General features: G+C 48.3%; 1 protein-coding gene across 5 annotated transcripts in view; it reads left to right on the top strand.

Moving 5' to 3' along the window:
* NTRK3 (neurotrophic receptor tyrosine kinase 3) overlaps positions 1–17,531 on the top strand; it is a 341,248-nt gene that overhangs the window by 115,245 nt on the left and 208,472 nt on the right. For all 5 annotated transcript variants that reach the window (XM_072950746.1, XM_072950748.1, XM_072950747.1 and 2 more), the window contains exons 10-12: positions 6,770–6,793; positions 8,188–8,252; positions 9,085–9,187. In XM_072950746.1, the coding sequence (XP_072806847.1) occupies positions 6,770–6,793; positions 8,188–8,252; positions 9,085–9,187 (192 nt within the window). The remainder of the gene's footprint in view (positions 1–6,769; positions 6,794–8,187; positions 8,253–9,084; positions 9,188–17,531) is intronic.

Genomic DNA, 17,531 nt, shown 5'->3' with positions numbered 1-17,531 from the left:
GACTCTGCGCATGACAGTTCCCCCAGTTCCTTCATCTGTGAAGTGGGCATGATTGTACTGCTCCCATAGAATCTTGTGGCTTTTAAACGACTTAAAGTAAACAGAACACATATCACAGGCTCTGGTAGACAATGATGGTTCAATGACCCTCCATTGCAACGGACTTCAGAGTCTGTCCCGTTCAACCCTGCATTTAACATCTGAGTCAGTGGAACCTCTTCCTCCTGGCTGGGTAGCAGCAAGGCCTTGGCGGGGGTCCAGGCTTCCAGGTCCGTGGTTCCTCTCCCCTCCAGTGCCGTGGTGAGCTAGCAGGGGTCGGGGTACTGATGCTGGCAGCCTGTGATGGTGCTGATGTCACGTGGACGAGGGATAGGAATTAAAATAATGAAAGGGCTTTGTTTGAATATTTGAGAGGTAACTCTGCCTCTGTCTGGGCTAGAATATTTCAAATACTTCCCTGAAGTTGGAGGAGAAGGAAACACTCCAAGAGTTTAGTAAAAGTCATTGCAGCATCTCTTGGTGGTTTCAGCAGTTGATTAAGTTTCTGTCAGTGAAGCCACGTGTCTTTGATGACCTCGGTGATTTCTGCTGGGAACAGGCTAGAGGACCTCTTGGCCTTCAATTCCTAGAAATTGGGGGGGGTGTTCTAATGAGATAAAGAGGGTTGGAAAGACGGATATGTCACGCACCCAGACACAGACAGGTGGAGGACAGTGAAAGCTAACCCTTTGCAACAGCTGCTTTTGTGAAGGTGACTTGACAGCTTACAGATAACCAGAGGGGAGCAGCTCCGAGAGACCCTTTTAGTCTTAGTGCAAAGAACCTAGAACTTTAGAGGTTTTGAGAGAAACTCTGAAGAAATGAGGCTGCCTGGGAAGCTAAATTCTTTCCGCTGAGGTCCCAGGGATGATGGCGCCTTCGCTCAGGAGAGGACTGAGAACGTGCTGACACTTGAGGCCATATGGTCTGACATTTTCAGCATCACCCCGGTACGCTCAGTAAAAGGTCCCACCATGGGCCACACGAGCTTTGTAGGAGCTGGAAGAGTCCTGGCCCTGGCCCGCACTGTGGAGGCAGTGGCTTTTAGATACAAGAATTACTTTTCTCTTTAAGGGCCATAAAGTCAGGCTAGGCCTTGTTGACCTAAAGGGCTGGAGTGGCCCTTTGCTTTGCTTGTGCCCATTTGGTGATTAGACAATGAAATCTGTTTTTAAGGAGGAGAGTCTACACTCCATGATGGGTGAGGAGTTAAGGCCCCCAAAGTAATGCTTCTGTTTCCAAAGGGAAGCTCTTGAGGCCTGGACAGAGTAGGGAGCCATGGAGTGCTCAAGAGGGAGGGTGAGCCACTCTGGCTCCTCCCCGCAGAGGGTGTCTTGTCCGCGGGGCAGCAGGGCCCCTGGGAATGCATGGTAGGCATGGCTTTTGCTTTGTCCGCCCCTCCCCTGGGGAGGGCTGCAGTTTTCTGCATCCTCCCAATTGTAGACACCTCCTCTGTCCCCAAGAGACACAGCAGCCCCTCCTCGTCATCTCTGGATATTCTCATCACCTTATCAACTCTCCTCCAGCCAGTGGTCCTCAAAGGGTGGTCCCCAGGCCAGCAGCATCAGCATCACCTGGGCGTGTGTTAGCTCTCAAATTCTGGAGTCCCACCCAGACCTCCTGAACTAGAAACTCTGGGGTGGAGGGGCCCAGCAGTCTGAGTTTTAACAAGCCCCTCAAGTGACTCAGCTGCTCCCTCGTTTGCAATCTGCTGTCATGACATTTGGTGGACTCCAGCCCTAGAGAGGGAGGGCAGAGTCACAGAGGAGCTTGTAGGGGAACAACTGACCCGAAGTGGGGTCCTCAGACCCATATACACCCTACCAGGGCTGTCCTGTGCGAAGGTTTGCTTGTTTTATGAGCCTAAAGGAATCAATGGATGATGAAAAGGCGGTGACAGGGAAAAGATGGGCCAGGCGTGTCAAGCAACAAAATATCTAGACATTTAAGGGAGTAAATTATCCAGAGGAATAGGCAGTAAACCCCACACCTGCTGAGCCCTGGGTACAAAGGCTCCCTGTGGCTTCCTGCTCTCCTGCCGTGAGGGTGTGGGGACATCGTATTTGTCATCTGCACCCCTCTCACTCCCAGACAGCAGCGCATAGAGATTAAGAGGAAGGATTCTGAGATCTGACAGATCGAGGGGCCAGTCCCACCTGTGGCCCAACCAGACAGGCAGCCTCGGCTCCGAGAATGGGGCTTAGCACGTGGTTGGCTAGAGGGGAAGGATGATCACTGCCTCTGCTCCTTCATCTGTGAAGTGGGAACAATCACCAGTGATCGCTCCCCCTAACTTGCCCTGGGGATGAATGAAGCGCTGCTTCCTCAAAGGTCGTGGTGAGGATGAATCCACACACAGTGGGTTAACCCACCCAAAGTATCTCCCACAGTGCTTGGCACAGAGTGAGTACAGAATTGCTGTTTGTTTTTATTAAAAAAACACACACGCACACCTTCAAGGGCAACAGAAGGGGATTTGTTTTAGGGGAAAACACAGAGATCACAAAGGTGAGCGTCTCCTTTCCTGATTGCTCAGGGGCCCGAGACCCATAGGAGAGGTTGGATTGGAATGAATGTATTTAGGGGGGCGATCTGCAAGTGCTGAGGTTCTCCTCAGAGCAGGGCATTGAAATAAAAATGTTCCAGAAAAGCTTTTTGTAAGCTGCACATGCAGTACGAATGTTGGTGTTTCCCTCTGCATTTGCAGAGAAGCACTGGAATGTTCAGCCTGGCATTCAGCCTGAGTGTAGGAACCAGTCCTTGGAAAGTCTGGCTAGGGAGGTCTTTTCTAGAAGCACCGATCACCTGTGGTGATTACCTCTGGTGTTCCAGGACCTTAGAGGGGCCGTCAGGAGGGATCTGGGCATGAGTGGGAGCCGTGAGGAATCAGGGATCTGGGTGACAGGGGAGGCTGGGGATCATGTCAGGGTCGAGGTGGTACCTGGAAGGCCACCAGGTGGGGTCCTTAGATGATGATGTGCTAGAAGGAGGAATGTCGCCAAGGGTGTGTGTGTGTGTGTGTCTGTGTGTGTGTGCGTGAACAAGCACATGTGCTACAAATATCTGAGAATACTTACAAAACATTTCGGAATAAGTGAGCTGCCGTCACTTCTGAATTCCCCTTTTGTACTTGGCCAGGAAGTCTCTTCATCAGCACAAACCAGAATCCCCTCAGGGCCCTGGTACAAACAGTGGGAGAAACCATGGCCTGAGCGCCCTTAGCCACGTCAAGGCGGGGTTCCTTCCTCTAAGAAGCTTGTTGAGCCTAGAATGTGGTCCCAACCTGCTGGTGCTGTGGAAAAGGAGGCATCGTTGCTTCCTTCCACGGTTCACCAACCAGCAGCTGCATGTGGCCTTCTGTGTGGGATGGGCAGAGCATGTGGTCGCCTGGCGCGGCGCCCTCCTCCCTCCTCACATCTACAGCCAGGGATCACTTCTCGTCATCGTTTCCCAGTCCATCTCTGTCTGAACACAAGCTGCTGCCTCTCTTCTCCCTTCTCTGGACCTGGCTGGCTTTTCCCACTGGGCCTTTCTTGAGGAGTTTGGGGTCTGAAGGAGGTGTGGTCTGGGACTGGAGGGCACATGTGCCTTGCATTCACGCCCAGCCTGCATTTGGATTCAGATGCTGTCCTGGCATACCGGTCCAGCTGTCCTCCCAGCCCGCTGGCTGGGGCAGAGTATGAGGACCACTCCAGGATAGCATCCTCTTCCAGGGTGAAGTTCTGAGTCCTCCCACAGGTTAGAGAGAAACTAAACAGCCAGGAGGTCTGGCTGTTCCAAGGCTCGCGTGCTTCCTGGGTGCATACACATTTCCAGGCTTCTGAAAAGGAGCTGAGTATTCATAGGCTAATTGAGAGATTACAGGGTTCACTGTCTTGGCCAAAACATTTGGCTGACATGAGAATATTCTCTAAAAATGAGAGCCGTAGGAGAAATATGCAAATCAGTGTTAACTATGAATTGACCTGGCACCTCTCTTTTCTCAGGCTCTGAGGCCAAGGCTAGGGCCCCCTCTCTTCCATCCTTCCCCTACATCAGGCATCTGGTCACCTGAACTTAACAAGAGGGTGGTGGCATGAAGGGCATGCTTGGGAATTTGAAGATAGTTCTGTTGCTCTTCCCCCAAACAAGGCAAAGTGGACGATGAACAAGTCATCTACTAATGGTGTGTTTACTGTGAATAGGAGTTTCTCTAAAGACCTCCTTCACAGAAAGCATCATTTTCCCCACAGGTAGTTAGAGAAGAATGTTCGCGGGTGCATCCTTAATAGAGCTATGACAGCCATGCCTGTGAAATCTTAGCCAAGGGCCTGGTCAAGAGAAGACCCACAATGAATGAATGAATGAAGGAATTGCTCTTATTTTTCAAGATGTGGAGGCGCATGGCTGGGGGGGGGGTGTGGTGTAACACAGTGGTCCTCCAAGGGACCAGCAGCACCAGCATCACCTGGAAACTGGTTAGAAGTGCAAATTCTCAAGACTTCCCCCAGACCTCCTGAATCAGAAACTCTGGAGTGAGGACCAGTAATCCATGTTTTTTGAAAAAAAATTTTTTTTTAAGATTTTTAACTTTTCATTTGGAAATAGCTTGAGATTCATCCCCCAAAAGTTACAAAATAGTACAAAACCTTCCTTAGATCCTTCCCCCAGCTTCCTCTAATGTTACCATCTTACAGAACCACAGCGCAGTGATCAAAACCAGGGGAGTAACACTGATACAACCTTCATGCCTAATCTACAGACTTTATCTAAATTTTATCTTGTCCCACTGCCGTCCTTTCTTTCTCTGAGGTCTAGTCCAGGACTATTCACTGCATTTTGTTGCCATGTTATTTTACTCTCTTTAAATCTGGAGCAGATCCTCAGTCTCTGTCTTTCACAATCTGTGCACTTTTGAAGACTCCTCACTAGCTATTTTGCCACCATCCCACTGTTTGTGTTTGCCTGATGTTTTCTCACAACTGAATGCCAGTTATGCATTTTTTACAAGAGCACGGCAGAAGCAATGCTGTGCCTTTCAGTACATGGCATCGGGGGTACACGGCGTCTGTACATCTTATTACCAGTGATGCTAACTTTATCACTTGGTCAAGATGGTGTCTGCCAGGTTTCTCTGATGCCCAGTGACTATTTTTTCCTTCCATAATTAATAAGCACCTTATTTTGGAGCTTTGTAAATATCTTGTTTCTTATCATTCTTTCACACGTTAATTTTAGCGTTCATTGATGATTCCTGCCTGGAACGGTTATTACTGTGTCATTTTTCAATGGTGACTTTTCTATTTCTGTCATTCCCTCTACATTTATTAATTGGAATTCTACTGTAAGAAAAAGCTTTCTTTTCTTCCTCATTTGTTGATTAAATCACCTATTTGTATCAGTGTGGACTTCTGGGTATTTATTTTGTTCTATGAATTATAGTCCATGTATTAAGTTGCTAGGGCTGCCATAAGATAGTGCCAGAGACTGAATGGCTTAAGCAGCAGAAATTTATTTTCTCACATTTCTGGAGGCTGGAGGTCTGAGATCAAGGTGTCAGGACTGGTTCCTTCTGAGGCCCTTCTCCTGGGCTTATGGATGGCCATTGACTCCTTGTGTCTTCACATGGTCTTCCCTGTGTGTGTCTGTGTCCTGATCGCCTCTTATAAGGACACCAGCCGTATTGGATGAGTGCCCACCCTAATGACTTTAACTTAATTACCTCTTAGAGACCGTGTCTCTAAATGTAGTCATAATCTGAGGTACTGAGGGGTTAGGACTTCAACATATGAATTTTGGACAGATATAATTCGCCCCATAATGATCTATGGATACCATCATTTATTTTGTTGTTCAGATTGTCCCCAGTTTGGCCATTGGAAATCCCCTTATATTGGCTCCCATGTCATTTCTTCATGCCCCCATTAATTTTTGACTGCTTACTTTCAAGCACCACAGAGTGGTTACCGGCTCAGACTTGGATTTGAATCCTGTTCAATCCCTTCTTAAATGAGTGACATTCAGTTAGTTACTTAATCTCCATAAGCCTGTTCCCTTTTCTGTTAAAAGGGGATAATGCTATGCACCTTCTAGGGTGGCTACAAGGATTGAGTGATGTGTTACGTAAAGCATTTTGCACAGCTTCTGGCTCACAATCAATGCTCAGTAATGATTGGCTTTCATTATTAGGTGAGCCATTTCTAAAGGCCAAAGATCAAATAACACATTTTCATCTGGGGAGCGGGCAGATTCTAGAGGGACTCCCAAGAATGTCTCGATGACCTACTAGAATAAACTCTACATATCGATTTGAGGAATTGTGTCTTGAGGTCATAGCTGGAGTTTTCAAGGAAAGCCCGTGGAAGCCCATCCTGCAGTGTTTCTTCTTGACTCTAACATACCACCGACATCCCCAGCACTCTGGGTACTTGAGGGAGGGTGGGCTGTGGGTGAGACGGTGAGTCTGGATTTAATTCCTCATCTCACAGTTTGGTTTCTAGTCTCCAAGTGGGCCAGGCCACCCTCCTGGAAACCAGGAGTTTTAGCTCTTATTCCTTCTCCATTTGGAAGACCACTTGCTAAAGAGGTGGGAGAGTGTAGGGGAGGCGTCATGTGCCAAGCCTTTTGCTTTGCGGTTACTTGGCTAACAGGGGATCACGGTGAGTGGGAGAGGTCATAGCTCTTAGGAAGATCAAATGCGACCGTTTGGTTTTTATTACCTTTGTTAATGATCTCTTTGTCTTTTTTGCAGAGAGCACGGATAACTTTGTCTCTTGTAAGTCTTTTTTACGTTTTCCTTTGAAACTGATTTATTCTGATACATTTGGTAACTACTGAATCCAAATAGCTCTCTTTCCCATTCTACCACCATCCCCAGACCCATGGCAGCCGAGAGCACCTGAGTGAAAAGTGAAAGGGAACTGGAGACTAGAAATGCTTCTTGGGCAGTTCCAAGCCTACACCTCTCGGGCAATCACTCGGTGCCTCAGTTTCCCCCAGGGAGTTTTCAGGGGTCTGACTGTGTGGTGGGTCTTCCTACCCAGATGGAGAGGTGTGGTGTCAGGAAGGATGTGGGTTTCCCACGCCCCAGTGGACCTCTGCTGAGCATCTCAGTAGTTCCTGCAGAGAGAACGCCGAGCCCATGAACCTGTTAGTGTTTGTCACCTGCTTTGAGAGCCCGAGAATTTGGCTGGGACCCACCTCGTGTGGAGCTGTGATTGATAGGCTCGCCTGTCCTCACATAAGATTACTGAAGGTCAGCTTACCAGCAGTTTGGGGCCAGGGCTAGACAATCCCAAAAGGATTTGCTGTTTTGCTCATGGGCTGTGGGGAAACCTGTGTTTATTCCTTTTCCTCTTCTCCGCCGTCGGAGAGGAACGGCCACCTGCGACAGTAGACAGTCCTGCTTAGCACACCCCTGGCTGTCTGGCACGGATGTAAATACCACCTGTGATTCCTTTGTTTGTCCCCCCAGACAACTTCAAATGGGGGCCATCTCTTGACTAGGAGGTGGTTCTAGATGGAGGACAGGTGGATGCCTGGCTCCCCACCCAGGCCGTGCTGGAAGAGTTGGTGCTTCTTAGTCGGATGAACTTGTGGCTTAACTGAGGCTGCCATTGTGTTCTGAAATCTGAATTAGGGGACTGGATAGTGAGTAGTTTAGGGGAACATGGGCCTCCTGGATCTCACTGAAGAGTGAAGAGGGGAAAAGGAAGGGTGTGGAGAGCCAGGGATGGGAGCAGGCATGCCTGCAGCAGAGAGGAGCCGCGTGCTGGCTGCAGCTGCTGTCACCGACAGAATGTGCCGAATCCAGACCCTGACCATCATCCCAAAACGTTCTTCCCCTCCTATCTATCCAATAGCTTATGGCCCACATTGCCCAGGTTACACTGTTTACTCTGGGATGAGGGTCAGGGGATGGAAGTGAAAGTTCTTTATACCCACGGAGTCTGTCCTCAAGCTGTCAACACCTGCCAGGCAGCCGCACTGGGACCTCGTCTCTAAGGACCATTGCAAAGCCTGGGGGCGTCAGGCAGTAAGAGCCTGGCTTCAGGGGAATGCTCTCCAGCAAGAACGTTCAAGGGGACTTGGGAGGTGGGTGGGGACTGCGGCTGAGGCTCTTGTGGCCACTGAGCTCACTACCCTCCTCCTTTTCTGTTTGGTTTACAGTCTATGAAGTGAGCCCCACACCTCCTATCACTGTGACCCACAAGCCAGAGGAAGACACTTTTGGGGTGAGTCTCTTCTTGCTCAAGAGGAAGGTGATTGCTGATGCAGTGGTGCTTAGTCTTCCATTTTAGTAGCTAACTTTTTGAAATATCGCCTTACATGAAACTCCGGTATGTATGGCAGTAAGAGGCTGTGATGAATGCCCTCCTTTCAGGTGGCTGAAATCTTCCTTGTTTGATGAGAATAATTCATTGTTTGAGGAAGTCTTTGAGGATCTGCTTTAAGCCCTAGGGCTCGGAAGGGAACAGTTTGAAAACGCCCACTCCATTAGGAGCCAGCTGGGCTCGATTCTGAGGGGGCTGTTAACTGTACAGCCTTTTACAAAATTCAGAGTTTCCCAGGCCATCTCCCACCCAATGCTCCCATCCTGCTGTCTCAAAGCCTGAGATTTCCCTGGGGAGGAAAGGAAAGGGGACTTCTTAGAGTCCAGATCTCCTAGAACCTTCTGGATAAGAATATTATGCAAAGAATGTCAATGTGAAGGTGCAGAATTTGCTTGCCAACTAAAACCACAACAAAACAACGGACAGAAACCCCTCTGGACTTGCCCTTGCCTCTCTTAGGATGGTCCCCAGATGAGAGGGGCTCAGAACACTGAGCCGCAGAACTCCCTCTGGTCAATTTGGGTGATTTATTTTTGATGTCCTTAGAGTCTCATAAATTACTTCCTCTCAAGACTTATGCTCAGTCTGAGAAGTTCTGAAGTTTGCTGAAGTGCTGACAGGGCCACAGTTGCCACCGTCATAGGACGGTCCTCATCTGCGCGTGCACGTTAGGTCGTCCGGCACTCGGACTTTCTGCGACTGCTCTTGACCGTCTGGTTTTGGCCCCTCACAGGTATCCATAGCGGTCGGACTGGCTGCTTTTGCCTGTGTCCTGCTGGTGGTTCTCTTCATTATGATCAACAAGTATGGTCGACGGTCCAAATTTGGAATGAAGGGTAAGGTGGGAGTTTTCGTTTGCAAGGGTCTCGTGGGGGCAATGTGGCTTCTTGTAATGAAAAGATACTGTTTCAATCTCTCTTTGCGCTCTGAGAGGGCCTCTGGTGGCGGGCTTTGGTGGTCCTGGTGCAAACACCTGTCTACACCATTATTATTGGTAATGACGGATTGAAGGCAGTGCTGACATCTGTGAGGACCAAACTGTGGACCACCTGGCTTTTCTGTAACTGCTGAAAACACTTCTTAGCTGGGCTGATGCAGTGAGGATGATTTGGGAAGGAAGGAAGTTGGATTTGAGGGCACATGAAGAGGGCTTAGCTTTCTCTTTATTATTGGTGAAGAAGACTCTTTGTTTGAGTAGCTTGGTTTTTCTCTTGTCTGCATCCACCCTTGGAGCTAGGATGAGAAGGTGTTAGCATTGCTAGACGTAGGGTGGTGGACTCTGGCACTGAAAAGTTGCCCATGCTGTGGTATCTCAGCACGTAGCTCTACACAGAGTTCCAGAACGGATGCCAAGGGCAACACGATTGCTAAATCTGCTGGCTGGTTTCCATGACACAGAGCATGCAACCCCATCACAGCCGGAGTCGGGTGGGCGATGCGGCTCTCCACCAAGGCTTGGATAAAGGGACTGGCACGAAAGGGGTTAACATGGTGAATTAGCATCCATCTGCCTGGTCCCAGGATGGATCTGACCAAATGGCTCAGGAGAGGCTGGGTACCAGTTCTTAAACTGAAACTTGAATTTCAAGACATACTCCCATCTGGGGTTTCCATTTGTGGCTGATGTGAATATGAGATGGGTAGGAAGGGCTGATGAAGGCTTCAGCAAGCCATCAGGTTCCTGAGCTAGGCTTCGGGTTGGAGTTTCCTGGTGAGATTATGGGCTCCAGAAAGATGCTTTTCTATGACTTCTACACATGAGCAGGCGTACGTGGTGGGGGTCTTGGCCTGGGGGCTCAGGACCTGAAGGGGAAAGCGTGAATGAGATTCAGGCGGATAATGGTCCCCAGAACTTGCATGCAAATGTTTGAGTGTTTGTTTGTGGCGGGGAAGGCGTGGTGAGGGGTTAGGAAGGAACTAGTCCACAGCTTCTATTATATTCTCAAAAGAATCCGTGACTCTCCTGCAAGTTTAGAACCCTCAAATATAGCAAGAAATTTCCATAGAGAACTAGAAAAGCAGAAAGCATGGGGGCAGACTGCCTGGCTTCCCAGAAGTCTCCTGCCTCTGCCCTCTCCTTCTGCTCTTGGTTAAGCTGAACAAGTCATGGCAAAGCAAGCCAGGTTTTCTTGAAGCATATGAAATATTTCGACCAAGAGAAATACGTGTACGGGCAAATTATAAAACTGCTACATGTGGAAGTCTGGCCTGAAGCCAGGTGGCTTAAACAAAAGGAGGCCCCTGTCAGGTATCTTGGGGGAGCTGTTTTATCTGCCACCATCCCATGTGCCAAGCAGGGCTTCACAGGTTTGGAAGATCAGCGACCACTAGGCGAGCTCTGAGTCTTCGATCTTAGCGTAATTGTTGGGCTCCTGGCTTTGAGGACCTGGCATTATTATTGGTGCAAAATTTTCCTACCATGGGAGAAACTTTCCTTGCTCTTCCTCCTCCCACCTGAGAAAGCACTGGGGCCTTGACCAAAGGGAAGAATGGGACATTATTCTCTCCCCGCAGGAGGCGCGCCACCAGCTGAGACCCTGCGACAGGCTTGGCAGCACTGTGAGAGCAGATTTATCCTATTAATTGTCATCCGGTTTCTGGAACAGCGTGTCCCCATGTCGGATGGATTAGGCGGCACCCAGGGCAGTGCCTCCCCCTCAGCTGTCCTCAGAGCCTCTCCCAGCCCCTGCTCCCCTCTCTCAGGCTGAGCTGCTGTCACCGTCCCTGCCTGGACCACAGGAACGTGTCTGTGAGGTTGGAAGCGAAATATCCCCTCTTTCAAAGTCAGGCAACCTAAAGGCATTCTGCTAGAGTGAGGCAAGATGAGATGATGTATCCAAGGCTGACCTCGTTTAGAATTACGCCTGCATCTTTCCGATCTTTATTAGGCCTGATTGTATTTACTTCTCATTTTAGGATGAAATGGCAAATGCCCCAGGCTGCACACACCCTTGATCTTTTATTGCCAGTGGGCATCCCAGGCCAGAAAAAGAGCGAAGGTGTGGGTACCAGAAGTCCCTCAGTTCTGACTCAGACAAACCTCCATCTCTTCATATCCCCCGCCTTCCTCAGCTTTGAATTTTCAAATCTGGGTTTGAATCTGCGGTGTCACTTAATTGCTCTTTGTTTCCAGCCAAGTTACTTAACTTCTCACGGCCTTTATTTGCTCAACTTCAAAACGATGGAATGATACCTCCTCTTTGGTTGGGGTGCTCCGAGTGTTGAGATCCGTGCGTAATTGACACTGAAAAGAGCCCCTGTGGTTTTACGTTTTCTTCTTCTTTTCTTTACGAATAAGCCTTCCCAGGCTTCTTTATTGTCCTTCCAGGAAGGACTGCCCTCCCTCCTCTTTTGTCCCACACAATATTTAGTAAAAACGCTTTCTTTCGTTCTACCCTAGTCCTCATGCACTGTTGTTATTTTGCTGACACATCATCTGTCCTGTTAGACCAGGAGCGACTTGTCACAGAAACCCGCGATCACTCAGCCCATCACGCCTGAGGCTCCGCCTGGTATTTGACAAATGGTTGTTGAACTTAGAAATAAATGACTTTATTTTTACTCATTATAAAAAGCGCAGCTTGTTAATCAGTAATGGGCTAGTTAGGGCTCATTTGGAAATCCGAGATGCCTGGGCAGTGGCAAGCGGAATGGGGATGATCTGGGAAACTCATAAATAATTCCCACCAGCCACATCTGAGGGCCTGGAACACAGTGTGTGGATGAGGAGGACTTATTAAAATGAAACTCTTTCTCAGAAATTAAAAAAAAAAAATACGACGATTAGGATAACAAACACTCACATTCTTACCACTCAGTAAAAGCAGCTGTTACCCCTTTGTTTTCTGTTGCATCTAATGTTTTATTCTTATTACTGATACAACTTAAATGGCTTTAACTGTCACCCACAGTCCCATTTCCACTCCCATTTCCATAGGCGGTCATTAGCCCAAGTTCACAGCGCATCCATCAATCCACTTGTTTTTGTCTCTCTCTCTATAACTCGTCCTCTCTTTCTCTGCTGTCTCTGTGCACCTGCCCTCCGCCTGTGCTCTCTCCCAGCCAGCCCCACAGGCTGCCAGTTGGCAAGTGTCTCCACCCTATGGCAACATTAGTGGCCAAGTCTGGTAATCAACTTGTTTTTATGATTCTAGTTAAATATAAGCATATACGTATTTGCATATATATTGGGGTTTTTTGTTTCATTTTGTTTTGTTCCTCAGATCACGATTGCATTTATTCACAGACATCTAGAAAACAATCAAAAGTATCTCTCTCTCTTACAGAGTTTATTAATAAATTTTATTTGGACAAGAGAGAACTTGTGTCTTGACAATTTTAAACGCCATGATTAAAGACTGCAGCACTCCCAGGAGTGGTCACAGATCTGTACAGTATGGGAAGAAATACATACAGAGGCATATATATGTATACATATGTGAACGCACTTACAAGAGGCCTTACTTTGTGTATGTTGTAATTTATACACATGTTTATACCCTAAGCACCCTTCTGCATTCTTGCTTTATTTACTTGTCATGTGTTGGAGATCTCTCCCTGCTGGTATGAATAGGCATTCCACTGGGCACCCATTTTATGGGAGATGAATATAAGTAACCAGAGCTTATAGAAATGAACTGAAAATGCATTGTCTCAGACACTTGTCTCCATTACCAACTGCCATGTTGTTGATCAGAAATTCTGGCCTGGGGAGGGCGTGGGACTCCAGCTCATCTTCTCTTGTGATCACAAAGGTTCTAAAATGGGCCTGAGTGTACAGTGGGGGTTCTTTGGACTGTTGATGAAGCCCTATGCTTTAGCTTGTTAGGGGTGATCCTGAAAGTGTCTGGTGTGGTGTGGGCACTGACCAGTCAGATCACACACCAGCCCTCCTACTGGAGTAGGGAGCTGGGGGCTCCCTGCCATGCCAGGTGTTAATTCATGATCATGCTGGATCATGGGCTGGTTGAGGGGTGGGTGGTTGGGAGGTTCAGGGCAGGGGTCATTTACTGGGTGGTACAGAATTATCGAAAAGTATTTCAGTATTTTAACAGCTAATTATGTTGTGCCAGGGACATGGCTCAGAATTTATGCCATGCTCATCCTCATGTAATACTTAAAAATTCTACATAAAAAGATCATGACAATCATCTGGCTGAGCCCTCCAGCATCAATATTTACAGTTGAGAAACTGAAGTCCAGGAGGGGCCAAGAAAGGTGACTTGCTGTGGTTTCACAGCCTGGTTAAGCTGAGTTAGGTCTAGAATTCCCTTACTTTTCTCATCCACTTTTCATGGCGAGTAGAACCACTAGCTCCTTGGTCCTGGCTGCCCCACCATGAGCATCCACTCTGCATCTGCCATCTTTATTTCACATGGTTGTTAGAACTATAACCAGGTAAAGGATGCCAGAGTGCCTTTAAATAATTAAAGATGTCCTGTGATTTTTCATCTGTATTTATTTAGTGGAAAAAGAAGCCAATGTGTGGGGTTTTTGCAGCCTGTAAAAAGAGCACACATTACTTAGTCTCTTACCTGACTACCTCTTAAGCATCTTTAAATACTTATAGAGCAGAGATTCTGTGGGAGTTCACTTCATACTTCTTGGCTTCCTCCTACTCCCAGAGAGGAAACAGAATCATGCTTTGTTAGAGTTCAAACAGCCCTTAGACTTATTAGGCTAATGTCCCCATTGTACAGATAAGGAAACAGACCCAGAGAGATGCAGTGACCTGCCAAAGCACACGGCCAGCTAGAGCAATGCTGGCCTGCTTTCCCACATGTGTGGTGTGTGCAGAGAGCCTGGGAGAGTCTGGGAAATGAAGATGGATTGTGAATAAATCAGTTCCACTCTTCCAGTGCTTTGTCTAATTATCTGAATTCTGTCCCACTTCAATGGGACTTGCAACAATGTCTCTTACGAGTCTGCTTTTCTCAAACTGGGACACTCCTGGCCTGGGGAAAAAATGCAGGCTGATGGAGGAGCCTTGCTTTCCAGACTTACAGAGTTTCATCTCTTTCTGGACATGTTGGGACCGATGTGGCAAGGCAGCGGAAGCCGGAAGGCTGGGAAGGAAGGGAGTCGAGAAAGGCTGCTTGGGCTTCTGGTAGTACCTTAAGTGTTTTCATCAGCTTGCCTTTCATCCTAATGGTTGGATGTGTGCTGGTGCCTCTGATGAGCCTGTAGATGGGCACTCCAGGACTGTTCCATTGGAATTAGTGTCCATTAATAGGTACTTAAAGTGAATTGGTTGCCTATTTCATTATGATTGGTGGTTATTAACATTTTTTTCCATAAACAGATGGTAACTGTCCTCTGAGTGGATTGTAGAATCATGCCAGAATCTTGATTTGGAGGGACTGGCTCCTGCCAAAGATCTTGGGGGCTTCTGCCCACATCGAATGGTCTTGTTATCCCTCTGGTTTGACTGCTTGGTTAAAGGGAATGATTAGACTTGGGAAGGAGTCATACCTGCTCTCTCTCCTGACCTTGGAACGTTGAGAAGGGGTTCTTCCAGCTGGATGGAGGTAGGGCTGGGAGGAATCCCGGACTCCTAAGGTCTGATGCTCTAACTGGCATTTTGTCCTCAGCTGGGATAGAGGGTCCCTGTGTCTAGAGCCGTGAGTGCAGAGCCAGAGAACTGATACAATGAGAGTGGGATAGAGATAGATCTCCTCTGAGTCTCTGTTGAGAGGGAACCTGGACCATGGACGAAGGCACTGTTGGTGCCATTGATAAGGCAACTTCTTTTGCTCCCAGAAATACACTTATCTGGCCTCAATTTAACAGGGGATCAGAAGCCAAGAGCAAGGCAGAAGTGAAACTGAGTGGAGGACGTGGGTTTCCTGACTTCCTGCAATCAGTCCATTCTTTGATCTTGCTTGTTTTTCTTTCTCGGTTTCTTTTTCTATCAAAGTATGTAAGGGAGGAAGGTACCTCTGGCCTTCGCAATGACCCTGTACTTGGGACCCCTGGTGGAAGATGACTCTTTGAACGTGACTTTGAGAGTAGCATCTGGATTCATGTCCTATATTGTTATCCTCAGATCCCTGGATGCTCCTAACAAATGTTCCCATGCCCTCTCCCTCTTTTCAGACTCCTTGACAGACCCTCCCACCCAAAAGAACACTCCTAGCCTTTATTCAGGTCTAAATAAAATAAGTTAGGTATGTGGCCAATCCACAGGCAGGACACAAAGTAATCAAAGCCAGGAGCCTTCGGCGTCCCTTCTGCTTTGAACTTCATTTCAAGTTCCCGGTTGTAGAGGAAGCCCCCGCCCCGCTTGGTGGCTGAGCTCTAGAATGTGGTGTCCTGAGCTTCGAGAAGAAGACTGGGAGGCAGTGTGGATTTTCTGGCTCGCCTTTGCTGCCCTGTACTGGTGGGATCTTTGCAGGTGTGTGCTGAATGGTCCTAGCAGTCCCCGCACTGTCACTGTCGGTCGTGTTCCTCTGTCTCAGGGCTCCAGGGCTGATTCTTTTATCTGAAGGGAAATCCCCAGAAATCGGTTCTGATACAAAATGTTTCTCCTCTGTAGCTACCTGCTAGCTGGCTGTTCTTGACAGGCCCCACATCCTGTTCAGCAGGGCCAAGGATGGCCAATGTGCTTGGCTCCGTAGCCAAAGTGATTGCCTCTCTGATTCATCTGAATTTGGCAGCAGAACGTGGTTCTTACTAATCCATGCCATCGCAGCCGGTTCCCACCAGGTTAACAGCCCTGCGATATCTCAGATTAGGAGTTCTCAGCCTTTTGTCCCCTGCTTCACATGTGACAGAAGACCATCAGTCCTGTGCCTTGTGCACACCTGCAGGTGCCACCTGGCTTTGGGACAAATGCTGGCCCTTGCAGTAGTTTCACACTTAGGAAAAATATATCCGAATACGAGTTAGCAAAAGAGATTTTTTGAAAACTAGGAATACAGTCAAATCCATACTAATTTTTACTCTGAAAAAATTCACAAACATTAGTATTTTATTATTCACCCAAAGTCCTGGTGACACACCTGCTCACAGATCCAGACATCTGACTGTATCCTGGCACCAGGATGGAAAACTCAGAGGGGCAGGACCTGCCAGCCTTGACTTCCTCACAATGTTCTTGGCCCAACATGGTTTACACCCCTGCGAAGTCAAGCTGCAGAAACTGCTCCAGCAGATCCCCTTGTCTTCTCACGGCACATTCCTTCCGTCTCCCGTGGGTCCTGGGGGATTGAACTTTCCCAGAGGAGGAATGACCACAGGCTTCGGCTAATGAGAAGCTTCCATATGGCTGCAGTGCCTGAGCCCCGGGCTTCTGTGGCCCATTCTCCTGTGGACTCTGCAGAGACTTTAGGGTGTCCAGACAGTGGCTGTCGGAACCACAGGCAGCAAAGCTGAGAGATCAAAACAACTGTTGATGGGGAAACACGATTTTGGACCAAGGAAGAAAAACCGTGCACTGAAAACAATGTCAAACAAGCGAACCGCTGCAAATCCCCGGCCCCAGCCCCTCCTCCCTCCGCCGCTCTTGTGCAGTGCATCCATCCTGGGGGATGAGCTGGACCAGGTAGAGGAGGGGTGCACCGCAGGAGGAGGAAGAGCAGCCTTCGTCCTGCTGGGGCTCAGCCACCAGTGGTGTCTGCCACCTGCTCCAGCTTGGAGCAAAGAGAAAGAGCTTCTGGTTGGTATCTTCCTGGCTCTTTCTCTCAGAGGGTTAGTGACACCCCCTCTTCCTCCCTTCCATGATACCCCGCTGTGTTTAGTTTCAGAGAGAGTCACCAAGTCCCTCTGGCGCTCATGCATTTATTCTTTTCTCTTGTATTAATTCCGCTGCCATAAGCCAGAGAGTGATTTGCTAGCATCCTCACACCAGTCTCCAAACCACCTTCCTCCCTGATAGGACCTGCTGCCTAATTTGTGGGACCCAGTTTAAAATGTTCAAGAAGTACTAGAATTTCAAGACAGCTGCAGCAGAGAATTATACCCCAGTTGTGGGGCTCTTCTGAGGCTGGTGTCGGGACTCAGGCCCGTGAACCCAGCTCTGCTCCCATGTGGTCTCAGGCCCTAGGGCCTGAATCTTTTCTGGAATGGCAATGAGATAAACAGATATTTCTATGCTTCTTTTTTAGAGAGAAACTTGGATTTGGGGTAAAGATAAGCGTATCAGCTGATTTTCACTTCTAATCATAGCAAAGGGAGAGAACA

Source organism: Vicugna pacos, chromosome 27 (genome assembly GCF_048564905.1).
Source record: "Vicugna pacos chromosome 27, VicPac4, whole genome shotgun sequence".
In the NCBI taxonomy this organism is placed as follows: domain Eukaryota; kingdom Metazoa; phylum Chordata; class Mammalia; order Artiodactyla; family Camelidae; genus Vicugna; species Vicugna pacos.
This window is presented reverse-complemented; position numbering and strand designations above follow the sequence as displayed.